At 38.8% G+C, this 14,768-nt stretch overlaps 1 protein-coding gene across 4 annotated transcripts in view; it reads left to right on the top strand.

Annotated features, from left to right (window-relative positions):
• IL6ST (interleukin 6 cytokine family signal transducer) overlaps positions 1-14,768 on the top strand; it is a 61,813-nt gene that overhangs the window by 7,472 nt on the left and 39,573 nt on the right. For 3 of the 4 annotated variants that reach the window (XM_086361777.1, XM_086361779.1, XM_086361776.1), the window contains one exon: positions 12,322-12,400. The exons of the other annotated variant lie outside the window; for it this stretch is intronic. In XM_086361777.1, coding sequence (XP_086217903.1) covers positions 12,337-12,400 — 64 coding nt within the window. In that variant the 5' untranslated portion in view covers positions 12,322-12,336. The remainder of the gene's footprint in view (positions 1-12,321; positions 12,401-14,768) is intronic. 4 annotated transcript variants of the gene reach the window in all.

Below are 14,768 nucleotides of genomic sequence, written 5' to 3'. Positions count from 1 at the left end.
CCTTTAGGATGGACTGGTTTGGTCTCCTTGCTGTCCGAGGAACTCATAGAGTCTTCTCCAACACCACAGTTCAAAAGCATCAATCCTTTGCTGCTCAGTTTTCTTTATTGTCTGACTCTTACATCCATACATGACTATTGGAAAAACCATGACTAGAGAGACCTTTGTCAGTAAGGTAATGTTTCTGCTTTTTAGTATGCTGTTTAGATTTGTCATAGCTTTTCTTCCAAGGAGCAAGCGTCCTTGAATTTCACAGTTGAGGTCACCATCAACAGTGATTTTGGAGCCCAACAAAATAAAATCTGTCACTGTTTCCATTGTTTCCACATCTGTTGGCCATTAAGTGAAGGGACCAGATATGATCTTTTTTTTGAATGTTGAGTTTTAAACCAGCTTTTCACTCTTCTCTTTCACTTTCCTCAAGAGGCTCTTAAGTTCCTCTTTGCTTTCTGCCATAAAGGTGGTGTCATCTGCTTATCTGAGGTTACTGATATTTCTTCCAGCAATCTTGATTCCAGCCGGTGCTTCATTTGTGTGGCATTTTGCATGATGTAATCCGCATATAAGTTAAATGACCAGGGTGAAAGTATACAGGCTTGACGTACTCCTTTCTCAATTTGGAACCAATTTGTTGTTCTATGTCCGGTTCTAACTATTGCCTCTTGGCTTGACCCACATACAGATTGTTCAGGAGGCAGATAAGGTGGTCTGGTATTCCCATCTCTTGAAGAATTTTTCACAATTTGTTGTGATCCACACAGACAAAGGCTTTAGTGTAGTCAATGAAGCAAAAATAGCTGTTTTTCTGGAATTCTCTTACTTTTTATATGATCCAGCGGATGTTAGCAATTTGATCTCTGGTTCCTCTGCCTTTTCTAAATCCAGCTTTAACATCTGGAAGTTCTCAGTTCACGTACTGGTGAAGCCTGGCTTGGAGAATTTTGAGCATTACTTTGCTAGCATGTGAGATGAGTGCAATTGAGTGGTAGTTTGAACATTCTTTGGCATTGCCTTTTTTGGGACTGGAATGAAAACTGAGCTTTTCCCGGCCTGTGGCCACTGCTGATTTTTCCAGATTTGCTGGCATATTGAGTACGGCACTTTCACAGCATCATTTTTTAGGACTTGAAATAGCTCAACTGGAATTGCATCACTTCCACTAGCTTTATTCATAGTGATGCATTGTAAGGCCCACTTGACTTTGCATTCCAGGATGTCTGGCTCTAGGTGAGGTGAGTGATCACACCATCATGGTTTCTAGGTCATTAAGATTTTTTTTGTATAGTTCTGTGTATTCTCGCCATCTCTTCTTAATATCTTCTGCTTCTGTTAGGTCCATACCATTTCTGTCCTTTATTATGCCCATCTTTGCATGAAATGTTCCCTTGGTATCTCTAATTCTTTTGAAGGGGATCTCTAGTCTTTCCCATTCTGTTGTTTTCCTCTATTTCTTTGCATTGATCACTAAGGAAGTCTTTCTTATCTCTCCTTGCTTTGGAACTCTGCATTCAAATGGGTATACCTTTCCTTTTCTCCTTTGCCTTTCACTTCTCTTCTTTACTCATCTTTTTGTAAGGCCTCCTCAGGCAACCATTTTGCCTTTTTGCATTTATTCTTCTTGGGGATGGTTTTGATCAACACTTCCTATACAATGTCATGAACCTCTGTCCATAGTTCTTCAGGTGCTCTATCAGACCTAATCCCTTGAATCTATTTGTCACTTTCACTGTATAATAGTAAGGGATATGATTTAAGTCATATGTGAATGGTGTAGTGGTTTTCCCTACTTTCTTCAATTTAAGTCTGAATTTGGCAATAAGGGGTTCATGATCTGAGCTACAGTCAGCTCCTGGTCTTGTCTTTGCTGACTGTATAGAGCTTCTCCATCTTTGGCTGCAAAGAATATAATCAGTCTGATTTCGGTGTTGACCATCTGGTGATGTCCATGTGTAGAGTTGTTTCTTGTGTTGTTGGAAGAGAGTGTTTGCTATGACCTGTGTCTTCTCTTGACAGAACTCTGTTAGTGTTTGCCCTGCTTCATTTTGTACTCCAAGGCCAAATTTGCCTGTTATTCCAGGTTTTTCTTGATTTTCTACTTTTGCATTCCAGTCCACTATGGTGAAAAAGACATCTTTTTTTGGTGTTAGTCCTAAGAAGGTCTTTTAGGTCTTCATAGAAGGCAATTGCACCCCACTCCAGTACTCTTGCCTGGAAAATCCCATGGACGGAGGAGCCTGGTAGGCTGCAGTCCATGGGGTCACGAAGAGTCGGACACGACTGAGCGACTTCACTTCCACTTTTCACTTTCCAGCGTTGGAGAAGGAAATGGCAACCCACTCTAGTGTTCTTGCCTGGAGAATCCCAGGGATGGCGGAGCCTGGCAGGCTGCCGTCTATGGGGTCGCACAGAGTCGGACACGACTGAAGCGACTTAGCAGCAGCAGCAGCAGCAGAACTGTTTAACTTCAGTTTCTTCGGCATTAGTGGTTGAGGCATAGACTTGGATTACTGTGATGTTGAATGGTTTGCCTTGGAAATGAACCAAGATCATTCTGTCATTTTTGAGATTGCATCCATCTGCTGCATTTCAGACTCTTTTGTTGACTCTGAGGGCTACTCCATTTCTTCTAAGGGATTCTTGCCCACAGTAGTAGATACAATGGCCATCTGAATTAAATTCACCCATTTCAGACCATTTTTGTTCACTGATTCCTAAAATGTCGATGTTCACTCTTGCCATCTCCTGTTTGACCACTATCAGTGTACTTTGATTCATGAACCGAAGATTCCAGGTTCCTATGTAATATTGTTCTTCACAGCATCGGACTTTCATTCCATCACCAGTCGCATTCACAGTTGGGCATTGTTTTTGCTTTGGCTCCGTCTCTTCATTCTTTCTGGAGTTATTTTTCCTCTCTTCTGCAGTAGCATATTGGGCATCTGTTGACCTGGGGCATTCATCTTTCAGTGTCGTATCTTTTTGCCTTTTCATACTGTTCATGGGGTTCTCAAGGCAAGAATGCTTAAGTGGTTTGCCATTCCCTTCTCCAGTGGATCACATTTTGTCAGAACTATCCATCGTGACCCATCTGTCTTGGGTGGGCCCACACGGCATGGCTCATAGTTTCATTGTTAGACAAGGCTGTGGTCCAAGTGATCAGTTTGGTTAGTTTTCTGTAATTGTTAGCATACAAAGAATAGTCATAATCGAGAGACTCAACACTTGGTGGTGAAAAGCAGTGATCTTGCAAGATGGGAAACAAGTGAGCCTGTGGTTGAACTAGCTTACCACCTTGAGAGGGCTTCTCTGGTGGTGCAGTGGTAAATAATCCGCTTGCCAATGCAGGAGATGCAAGACATGCAGGTTTGAGATCCCCTGGAGAAGTAAATGGCATCCCACTCCAGTATTCTTTCCTGAAAAATTCCATGGACTGGGGAGCTTGTACATTCCAAAATAGCACAAAGTCAAGAGAAGAGAAATGTATGTTTACTCTTAAGAGTTTACTTTACATGAGGTGATAACAGTATCATATGCTGGAAGATTGTGATACGTTTAAGATGTATGAAAATGAAAATGTTAATCGCTCAGTCTGTCTCTGTGATCCCGTGGAACAATGTATATTATAAACCATGAAGCAACCTCTAAAATAACAAAACAAAAATTATAGATTATAAGTCAACCAAAGGTGACAAGTGAAAAACACACAGAAAAGCTCAGTTAACAAAAATAAGGACGGGACTTCCTTGGCAGTCCAGTGGTTAAGACTCTGTGCTTCCACTGCAGGAAGTACAGGTTCCATCCCTGGTCAGGGAATTAAGATCTTGCATACTGCACCCTGCAGCAAAAAAAAAAAAAAAAAAAGAGAGAACAAAACCCAGGAAACAAATACATGCTGCTTACAAAACCAAAGCAAAACAAGCACCAGCAACAAAGAAGATAGTACTCTAAATATGAAGGGATAAACAGTCTAAACATAAAGGATGGGGAAAGAGACATCTATCAATAGTGCCCAAAAAGCCAAAATATTTACTCTGTGGCGCTGTAGGTAAAAAGCTGAGATATGTCAAGAACTATCAGCTGCCACCGGAAGTTTTGAATAGGTGAAGAAGAAATCTATCTAGAGTCTCAGAAGGACTTTTGATCTCCAGAATTTTAAGAGAATAAGTTTTTTTTAAGTTTGTGGTACTTTGTTACAACTGCCCTAGGAAACTAATACTTTCTTTGTGTCCGCAAAATAGAGTGTAAGCAAATGAGGCAGGATCTTGTATGTTTTGCTCCATTCTATATTCCTAGTATCTGGAATCATACTCAGCATCAGTTCAGTTCAGTCGCTCAGTTGTGTCCAACTCTTTGCGACCCCATGAATCACAGCATGCCAAGCCTCCCTGTCCATCATTTATTTGTTGAATGAATAAACTGAGTTCATTTTTGAAGCAGGTACATAACATATACTGCTGTAATAATATACATATGCTTTAATTCGGGGCTTCCCTGGTGGCTCAGTGGTACAAGAATCCTCCTGCTAATGCAGGAGACATGGTTTTGATCCCTGGGTCAGGAAGATCCCCTGGAGAAGGGAATGGCAACCCATTCCAGTATTCTTGCCTGGGAAATCCCATGGACAGAGGAGCCTGATGGGGTGGCAGAGTTGGACACGGCTTAATGACTAAACATCTTCTGCTTCATTGACTATGCTAAAGCCTTTGACTGTGTGGATCACAACAAACTGGAAAACTCTTCAAGAGATGGGAATACTGGACCACCTTACCTGCCTCTTGAGAAATCTGTTTGCAGGTTAAGAAGCAACAGTTAGAACCAGACATGGAACAACGAACAGGTTCCAAATTGTGATGGGAGTACATCCAGGCTGTATATTGTCACCCTGCTTATTTAACTTATATGCAGAGTACTTCATGCAAAATTCTGGACTGGATGAAGCACCAGCTGGAATCAAGATTGCCAGGAGAAATATCAATAACTTCAGATATGCAGATGACACCACCCCTTATGGCAGAAAGCAAAGAAGAACTAAAAAGCCTCTTTATGAAAGTGAAAGAAGAGAGTGAAAAAGTTGGCTTAAAGAAAGCTCAGCATCAAAAAATGAAGATCATGGCATCCAGTGCCATCACTTCATGGCAAATAGATGTGGAAACAATGGAAACAGTTATTTTCTTGAGCTCCAAAATCACTACATATGGTGGCCTCAGCCATGAAATTAAGACGCTTACTCCTAGGAAGAAAAGCTATGACAAACCTAGACAGCATATTAGAAAGTAGAGACATTACTTTACCGACAAAGGTCTAGTCATGGTTTTTCCAGTAGTCATGTATGGATGTGAGAGTTGGACCATAAAGAAAGCTGAGTGCCGAAGAATTGATGGCTTTTAAACTGTGGTGTTGGAGGACTCTTCAGTGTCCTTTGGACAGCAAGGAGATCCAACCAGTCAGTCCTAAAGGAAATCAATCCTAAATATTCATTGAAAGGACTGATGCTGAAGCTGAAGCTCCAATAATTTGGCCGCCTGGTGTGAAGAACTGACTCACTGGAAAAGACCCTCATGCTGGGAAAGATTGAAGGAAGGAGGAGAAGGGGATGACAGACGATGAGATGGTTGGATGGCATCACCAACTCGATGGACATGAGTTTGAGTAAGCTCTGAGAGTTGGTGATGGACAGGGAAACCTGGCTTGCTGCAGTCCATGGGGTCAGAAAGAGGCAGATGTGACTGAGCGACAACTAAACTGAACCATTCTGTCAGTTTTAAAACAGGGTAATCCCTCAAATCAAAAAAGCAAGAGAATTCGAGAAAAACATCTACTTGTGCTTTATTGATTAAGCTGAAGCCTTTAACTCTGTGGATCACAACAAACTGTGGAAAATTCTTCAAGAGATGGGAATACGAGACCACTTACCTTCCTCCTGAGAAATCTGTATGTAGGTCAAGAAGCAGTAGTTAGAACCGGACACAGAACAATGAACTGAGACTTCTTGTTTCAGAGTTTTGTTATGAGACTATAGTGCGTAAATAGAAAGATTGCCCTTTTTCAGAACTATAAAGAACCTCTGTACAGTGTGAACAAGGTACTTGCTAGGGTAGTGGGTCAGGATGACATGACCACATAGTACTCTGCATGCAAACTCAGTTGCTGTGGTGTCTGACTCTTTGTGACCCTGTGTATTATAGCCCAGAGGCTTCTCTGTCCATGGGATTATCCAGGCAAGAATACTGGAGTGGGTTGCCATTTCCTCCTCCAGAACATCTTCCCAGCCCAGGGATTGAACCCACGTCTCCCGCATTGGCAGGCAGATTCTTTACCACGGAGCCACCTGGGAATCCCCTAGTAGTACTCTACCAACATGCTCATATATATGTATTTTTTGTTCTGTTGCTTTGATGAACAGTTCAATGACATGGTAGATTTTTCTATTCTAGGACTATTCAAAGTTGGGAAGTGAAGGAGTAAAACAGGTAGAAAAAAGGGATCCTGCAACTAGTTCTTTTTTATAGCTTTACCTGAGACAGTCTAAAGAATTCACTATGAAATTGCTTTGTTATAGATTGACTATTACCTGGTTAGGGAATATAAAAGTGCAGTTAGTATTAATATTTCATAAAATAATACTGTGTTTCATGTGTAGTACTGTGAAGTTCTCATCAAGAAGTTAGTAATTTTATCTGGGAGAGATAAAACTTCCCAGTTTTAAAAAACACATTAAGTGGTTTTTAATTTAAATTTTATTTACTTTCTAGTACTGAAGCCACAGGGTACTAAGTTGGAAAGGTACAAAGACTGTACTGTATAGAGGTTCTCTCCCAGTCTAGTGTCTCAAACAGCCCGTGGCAGCTAGTATTTGAATTTTTATCCTTCCTGAGATATGTTATGCACATATTTAAATTAATATGTGTTTTGTCTTTTTTGCTGTGTCTTTGCCCATGAATAATAAATACACTGTTTATACTTTAGCAGTGTATTTTAGATACATTTCTATCTGCACACTTCTATATCTGTACATTTTTTATGACTACAGTATACTATATTTGTATATGTCATAGTGTACTAGTCCCTTATTCACAAACATTTAGGTTGCTCCTGCCTTTTCCTATTAAATTGAATGCTATAGTGAATAACTTTGTATATGTGTTGTTTTGCTTATATCCATAGGATACTGTAGTACAAGTAGAATAATTAGATTCAAACATGTGTACTTTAATTTTGATTGATAGAGCGACACTGGCCATACACCTTGTGTAGGTAGGGTTTTTGTTTTTAACTGAGGTCTAATGTACAAACAATGAAATTCATAATTTTAGGTGTAGAATGAGGGGAAGGCTATGCTAGTTTACACTGTAACTATCAGTGTAGAAGAATGCTTTTATGTCCTATTTCACAACACTTATTACTTTTTAGTTTTTAATTTTTTTGCCAGTGCTGAAGGTGAGAATATTGCAGTAATTTTGTTTGTTTACTATTTTTACGAAATACAACTTACATTCAGTGAAGTACACAAATCATAGTATAGAGCTCACGGTCACTAACCCAGCACGTTCTCCCTGTCCTTGCACTGCCCTCCCCACAAAAGTAACCACTGTCAGGACCTAGCCCCATAGATTTAAGTTAGCCTGTTTTTGAACTTAATATAAAGGAAATCATATAGACCCTACTTTTATTGCATTTGGATTCTTCTGTATTATATGTGAAATTTAGTTATGTTGCTGTGAGTACCTTTAATTTATCCTTTTTCATTGCTGTGATTTAGTTAGTTGAATATGCTGCAATTTATTCTACTGCTTGTGGATTTTTGGTTTGGTTGCTTCTACTTTTCAACTTTTATGAATACAACTTCTGTGAAAATTCTTGTACATTTCTTGAAGAAATTTAGCACTCATTTCTTTTGCCTGGACGTGTTATCTGGATAGGTTTTGTTTGTTTTTAATTGAGGTCAATTTATAAACAATAAAATTCACCAACTTTTAGTGTACAGTTATTTAGAAAGCAATTTCCCTTGGGTCTCTTGCATTTCTGCATGTCTTATGAGCAATAGCTCTAACTGCCTTTTCTTCCAGACTGTCTTTTCAAGGATATTGAAAGACAGAAATGGTATCTCTTCATAAAGCAAAGAGCAGGTTTCTGACAGCCGTGGAAAACAGATGCCATGTTTCCCTCCAAAGTAGAGGGCAAGTGTACTTGTGTGTGTGTGTGTGTGTGTGTGTGTGTGTGTGTGTGTGAGTTGCTCAGCCGTGTCTGACTCTTGGCAACCCCATGGACTATAGCCTGCCAGGCTTCTCCATCCATGGGATTTTCCATGCAAGAATACTGGAGTGGGTTGCTATTTCCTTCTCCAGCAGGTGTGCTTCCTGCCATTTTAAAAGATCCAGGTTTCCAATAAGCTTAGTCTTCCTCTCCTGGAACACAACCCTCTGTGTGTACAGGTGTTCCATGACACTTTTCACAGTGTTCTGTGAATTCGGGTTTGGGCAACTGGCACAGGAAAATGCTGTTAATTCTGACTGGTGTTCCTGGTATGAGTAATAAAATCATATGTAGCTGACTCAAGAGTCTCGTGTCTTCTGCCAGTATCCATGGAACTAGCAGGTTAACTTGTAAGCAGGATCAAATCTCAGAGCCTTCACAATTCTTGACACAATTTGGTAAATTTTGACAAATGTATAAAATCTTATCACCACCATAGTCAATTCATAGCACATTTCTGTCCCCACAAGCTCCTTTGTGCCCCTGTATATCTATTCCCCTTTCTCTAGTTTTGCCATTTGTTGAATTTCTCATACATAGAATTTTACATTGTATCAGTTCAGTTCACTTGCTTACTCATGTCCAACTCTTTGTGACCCCATGGACTGTAGCACGCCAGGCCTCCCTGTGCATCACCAACTTCCGGAGTTGACTCAAACTCATGTCAGTTGTGTCGGTGATGCCATCCAACCATCTGATCCTCTGTCATCCCCTTCTGTCCTCAATCTTTCTCAGCATCAGGGTCTTTTCAAATGAGTCAGTTCTTCGCGTCAGGTGGCCATAGTATTGGAGTTTCAGCTTCAGCATCAGTCCTTTCAATGAATATTCAGTACTTATTTCCTGTAGGATGGGCTGGTTTGATTTCCTTGCAGTCCAAGGGACTCCGAAGACTCTTCTTCAACACCACAGTTCAAAAGCATTACTTCTTTGGCACTCAGCTTTCTTTGTAGTCCAACTCACACATCCATACATGACTACTGGAAAAACCATAGTCTTGACTAGATGGACCTTTGTTGGCAAAGTAATGTCTCTGCTTTTTACTATGCCATCTATGTTTGTCATAGCTTTTCTTCCAAGGAGCAAGCGTCTTTTAATTTCATGGCTGCAGTCACCATCTGCAGTGATTTTGGAGCCCCCCAAAATAAACATCTGTCACTGTTTCCACATCTATTTCCCATGAAGTGATGGGACTGGATGCCATGATCTTAAGTTTTCTGAATGTTGAGCTTTAAGCCAACTTTTTCACTCTCCTTTTCCACTTTCATCAAGAGGCTCTTTAGTTCTTCTTTGCTTTCTATCATAAAGGTGGTGTCATCTGTATATCTGAAGTTGTTGATATTTTTCCTGGCAATCTTGATCCCAGCTTGTACTTTATCCAGCCCAGCGTTTCTCATGATGTACTCTGCATATAAGTTAAATAAGCAGGGTGACAATATATAGCCTTGATGTACTCCTTTCCCTATTTGGAATATAGCCTGTTTTGTATGGCTTGTTTCATTCAACATAGTGCTTTTGAGATTTGTTCATGCTCTTGCCTGTATCACTAGTTCGTCCCCTTTTATTGCTGAGTAGTATTCTATTGTATGGATATACTACTGTTTGAATATTTGTTTATCCTTTCACCAGTTGATTGACATTTAGATTGTTTCTAGTTTGGGGCTATTATAAGCAAAACTGCTGTAGGTTTGGATATAAGTCTTCATGTGGACATTTATTTTTATTTCTCTTGGATACATTATTAGGAGTGGAAATGCTAAGTCTTATGACGTGCTTTTAATTCGTAAAGAACTGCCAAATTGTTTTCCAAAGTGTTTGTATCATCTTGCATTCCCGTCTGGCTTGTTTTTTTTGTTTTTTTTTTTAAACACAGGGTTATTGTTACCATCTTTCTAAATTCCATATATATGTGTTAGTATACTGTATTGGTGTTTTTCTTTCTGGCTTACTTCACTCTGTATAATAGGTTCCAGTTTCATCCATCTCATTAGAACTGATTCAAATGTATTCTTTTTAATGGCTGAGTAATACTCCATTGTGTATATGTACCACAGCTTTCTTATCCATTCATCTGCTGATGGGCATCTAGGTTGCTTCCATGTCCTGGCTATTATAAACAGTGCTGCGATGAACATTGGGGTACACGTGTCTCTTTCCCTTCTGGTTTCCTCAGTGTGTATGCCCAGCAGAGGGATTGCTGGATCATAAGGCAGTTCTATTTCCAGTTTTTTAAGGAATCTCCACACTGTTCTCCATAGTGGCTGTACTAGTTTGCATTCCCACCAACAGTGTAAGAGAGTTCCCTTTTCTTCACACCCTCTCCAGCATTTATTGCTTGTAGACTTTTGGATCACAGCCATTCTGACTGGTGTGAAATGGTACCTCATAGTGGTTTTGATTTGCATTTCTCTGATAATGAGTGATGTTGAGCATCTTTTCATGTGTTTGTTAGCCATCTGTATGTCTTCTTTGGAGAAATGTCTATTTAGTTCTTTGGCCCATTTTTTGATTGGGTCATTTATTTTTCTGGAGTTGAGCTGTAGGAGTTGCTTGTATATTTTTGAGATTAGTTGTTTGTCAGTTGCTTCATTTGCTATTATTTTCTCCCATTCTGAAGGCTGTCTTTTCACCTTGCTAATAGTTTCCTTTGTTGTGCAGAAGCTTTTAAGTTTAATTAGGTCCCATTTGTTTATTTTTGCTTTTATTTCCAATATTCTGGGAGGTGGGTCATAGAGGATCCTGCTGTGATGTATGTCGGAGAGTGTTTTGCCTATGTTCTCCTCTAGGAGTTTTATAGTTTCTGGTCTTACGTTTAGATCTTTAATCCATTTTGAGTTTATTTTTGTGTAAGGTGTTAGAAAGTGTTCTAGTTTCATTCTTTTACAAGTGGTTGACCAGAGTTCCCAGCACCACTTGTTAAAGAGATTGTCTTTAATCCATTGTATATTCTTGCCTCCTTTGTCAAAAATAAGGTGTCCATATGTGCGTGGATTTATCTCTGGGCTTTCTATTCTGTTCCATTGATCAATATTTCTGTCTTTGTGCCAGTACCATACTGTCTTGATAACTGTGGCTTTGTAATAGAGCCTGAAGTCAGGTAGGTTGATTCCTCCAGTTCCATTCTTCTTTCTCAAGATAGCTTTGGCTATTCGAGGTTTTTTGTATTTCCATACAAATTGTGAAATTATTTGTTCTAGCTCTGTGAAGAATACCGTTGGTAGCTTGATAGGGATTGCATTGAATCCCTTGTTGTCTGGCTTGTTTTAATTTGTATCTCATTATGAGTGAGGTTGAAAGTATCATTTCATATGTTTGAGTTACTTGTGTTTCCTTCTCTATAAATTGCCTGTTTGGCTCATCTTGCATGTTTTCTTCTAAACAGGGAAGGTGAGGTGTTGGAATTTTTGTAATGATTTGTAGGCATTCTTCATATATTGGGATAATTTTGGTCAGGCTATGAATTACAAGCTTATTTTTTCCTGTTTGGCTATTATCTTTTGAACTTGCCAATGGAGAGGTTTTGCCATGTAGAAATTTGTCTCTCTGAACTCTTCAGTCTCACAGAATATTTACTAGCAATGTAAGACTTCATAATATAGAAACAGGATTGCTCTTTTAATTGACCTTAAAGTATAAATTGGGCTTCCCTGGTGGCTTAGTCAGTAAAGAATCTGCATGCAATGCAGACCTGGGTTTAATCCCTGGGGCCAGAAGATGCCCTGGAGAAGGAAATGGCAACCTACTCCGGTATTCTTGCCTGGGAAATCTCATGGACACAGGAGCCTAGTGGCTCCAGTCCATGGGGTCACAAGAGTTGGACATGACTTAGTAACTAAAAACACCAAAGTATAAAGTATGTTTCCCAGCTGTATTTTATGTAGCCATAACATTAGGGGGAATAAAGAAAAATATTCTGAAGAGTTCAGTTTGTTTTCTGCATTCTCACAAGAATTTTACCACCTTTTAGAAAACAACTATACAATGGAAACAAAAGAGCTTTAGAACTTGTGTCTTTATTATGCATAGTAAGAGTAAAAATATTTAAAATAATATTGCATGTGTCTTTTACAGAAATATCTATGCAAGATGTTCACATTGCAAACTTGGATAGTGCAAGCCTTGTTTATTTTCCTCACCACTGAATCTATAGGTAAGGTTCATGAGATATCCTACTTCCCGATCCCACAAATTAGGTTTGTGTATTGCTGAATAATTATATAATTATGCTTACATATTTATTCTTTAGGATCATTATTGAAACAACGATGTTGCCTTAAAAATGGACTCAAGTTAAAATGCTCTTGACAAAGTATAATTTGTATAATTTGAGTTGAAGCACTCAGTAATCCTAAATCTTGTTCAGCTGTACTAACAGTAAGTTTAATATTGAGAAGGAAAAAAGGGAATTTTGTTAATTTTTTTAAATAAAGAAACAGAATCAGGTTTGTTAACTTTTAGCACTTCACTCCTTAATAGCCAAAGATGTCACTGAGCAGCAGTGAGATTGTGATACCAGAAGAAAGATCACTTAGAGCAGTACTGCTCCAACTGGTCCACAGCCTGAGAACTGGTTATTATTGGTCCATAATGAGTTGAGTACAGAAATTAAGAATAAATGTTTAGAAACGCTTTTAACAATCTGACATAGCCATGATATCTATGGCTATGTGATCAATGGATTTGCCTCATCAAATGTAAAACAAAAGTATATGTCTGTAAAGGATTGGGTGAAGAAAACCTAAACTGATCCTTCACCCCAGATAATTTGAGAAGCATTGCTCTAAGTCAAACCCTCTTCAAATTCAAGAACACAGCCTCTTTTTAAACACTGGAAATGATACAAACCTTAAGCTGAAATTTTTTCTCATTTAAAAGTCTTTCCTTAGTCTTAAACCCAAATTTTCTTCCTTGTAACTTTTCTCATTAATCTTAAAAATGCTTCTGTTGTAGGTCCACTTTCCTTTTCCACTGTTCAAGTCTTCAAGTATTGAAGAAATGCTTTTTAACCCCTCTCTTGCCCAAATTAAATTTACCTAGTTATCCTAATTATTCTTTGTAGGACTTGACTTCCAATCTGTATGCACTGATTACTCTCCTGACTCTTCCCTTGATTTTCCATATCATATTTAACATATAATACCATCCCACTTAATTCTAGTTAACAACAATGAAACTTTAGCCATCACTTAATCTGTGTCTCGGTTTCATGATCTGTAAGATGGGGATAGTAATGTCTCTAACTTCTAGGATTATTGTGAGATTTAAATGAGTTAATACACAGAAGGCATTTGAGCAGTACCTGGCCCATAGTATGCTTTATAAAAAGGAATGTAATAATGTATTTATTATTAAGGTTTGAATAAAATGCACTTAAGGAAAAAATATATCAGAACTTGACATATTCTAAGTATAGTGATTTTATTATTTACTTTTGAAGGATCATTTTTATTAAAGCAGCATAATTTTTTGCCAGTTAAGATACACTGTAGTTTTATGTTAAGCCATCTACCAGTCACTGAAAATTCTCAGATTGTTTTCACATCAATTACTTTTAAGCCATTTCCCCTTCACTCTATATTTGTTTATCAACCTAAATAGAAGATGATTTTGCCAAATTTATTAGCCTATCAGTCTAGTCCTTAAGCATAATTTTGAATCCTGACATTATCCAAATTGTGGGCAATCCATTATAATCTTTTGCTGATTTGTTAAGTGTGTGTGTCTGTTTTCCCCCTAAGTTGTTGATAAAAAGGTTGAAAATAACAGCACTATATTATCTGTTGCTGCCAGACAGATTACTCTAAAGCTTCATGCCTTAAAATGGCATTACTTATTATTTCTCATGGTTTATGTGTGACAGGCTCAGTCAGACACACAGATTCTTCTTTTCTCTGTGATATCTGGGCCTCAGCTAGAATATTCAGAGATGAGTAGCTGGAATCATCTGAAGTCTCATTCACTTATTATGTCTGGTGTTGATGCTGGCTGTAGATTCAGGGCTTTGGGGCTCTTGGCTACACCACCACATGTGGTCTGTCCTTGCGGCCTTGGCTTCCTTACATGTGGCTGGGTTCCATGGCAAATGTCGCAAGAGAAAAAGAGAGCTAGTCAGAAGTTGTATTTTTTTATGATCTAGCTTTGGAAGTCACTTAGCACACTCTGTTGGCTGGGGCAGGCATAAGCACCCTTAAAGATCTGAGAGCAAAAGGGAAACATAGATCTCATTTCTTTGGAGGAGTATTAGTCACTTTGTAAGATGAGCATGTTGAATGGGATACATTTATAAGTATGACCTTCTTTGGAAAGTACAGTCTACCCCAAGGTTTGAGGGGAGGCACTTCAGCATACTCCTTTAGCCTCCCTCTCATTGACTCTTTTTAGTCAGTGATTTTTTTTATATGTAGGTAATCAATCAAGTGAAAATGTTTTAGTTTGAAGTTACAAAATATCTGTTTTTATAGATCAAGAGTAGTAAAAAATCAGCCTGCTGCTGCTGCTAAGTCGCTTCAGTCGAGTCC

The sequence above is a fragment of the Bos grunniens genome, chromosome 20, assembly GCF_055505025.1.
Source record: "Bos grunniens cultivar Pamir isolate PY7600 chromosome 20, Bosgru_T2T1.0, whole genome shotgun sequence".
Lineage (NCBI taxonomy): Eukaryota > Metazoa > Chordata > Mammalia > Artiodactyla > Bovidae > Bos > Bos grunniens.
Note: the sequence above shows the minus strand (reverse complement) of the source record. Positions and strands in the feature narration are given on the sequence as shown.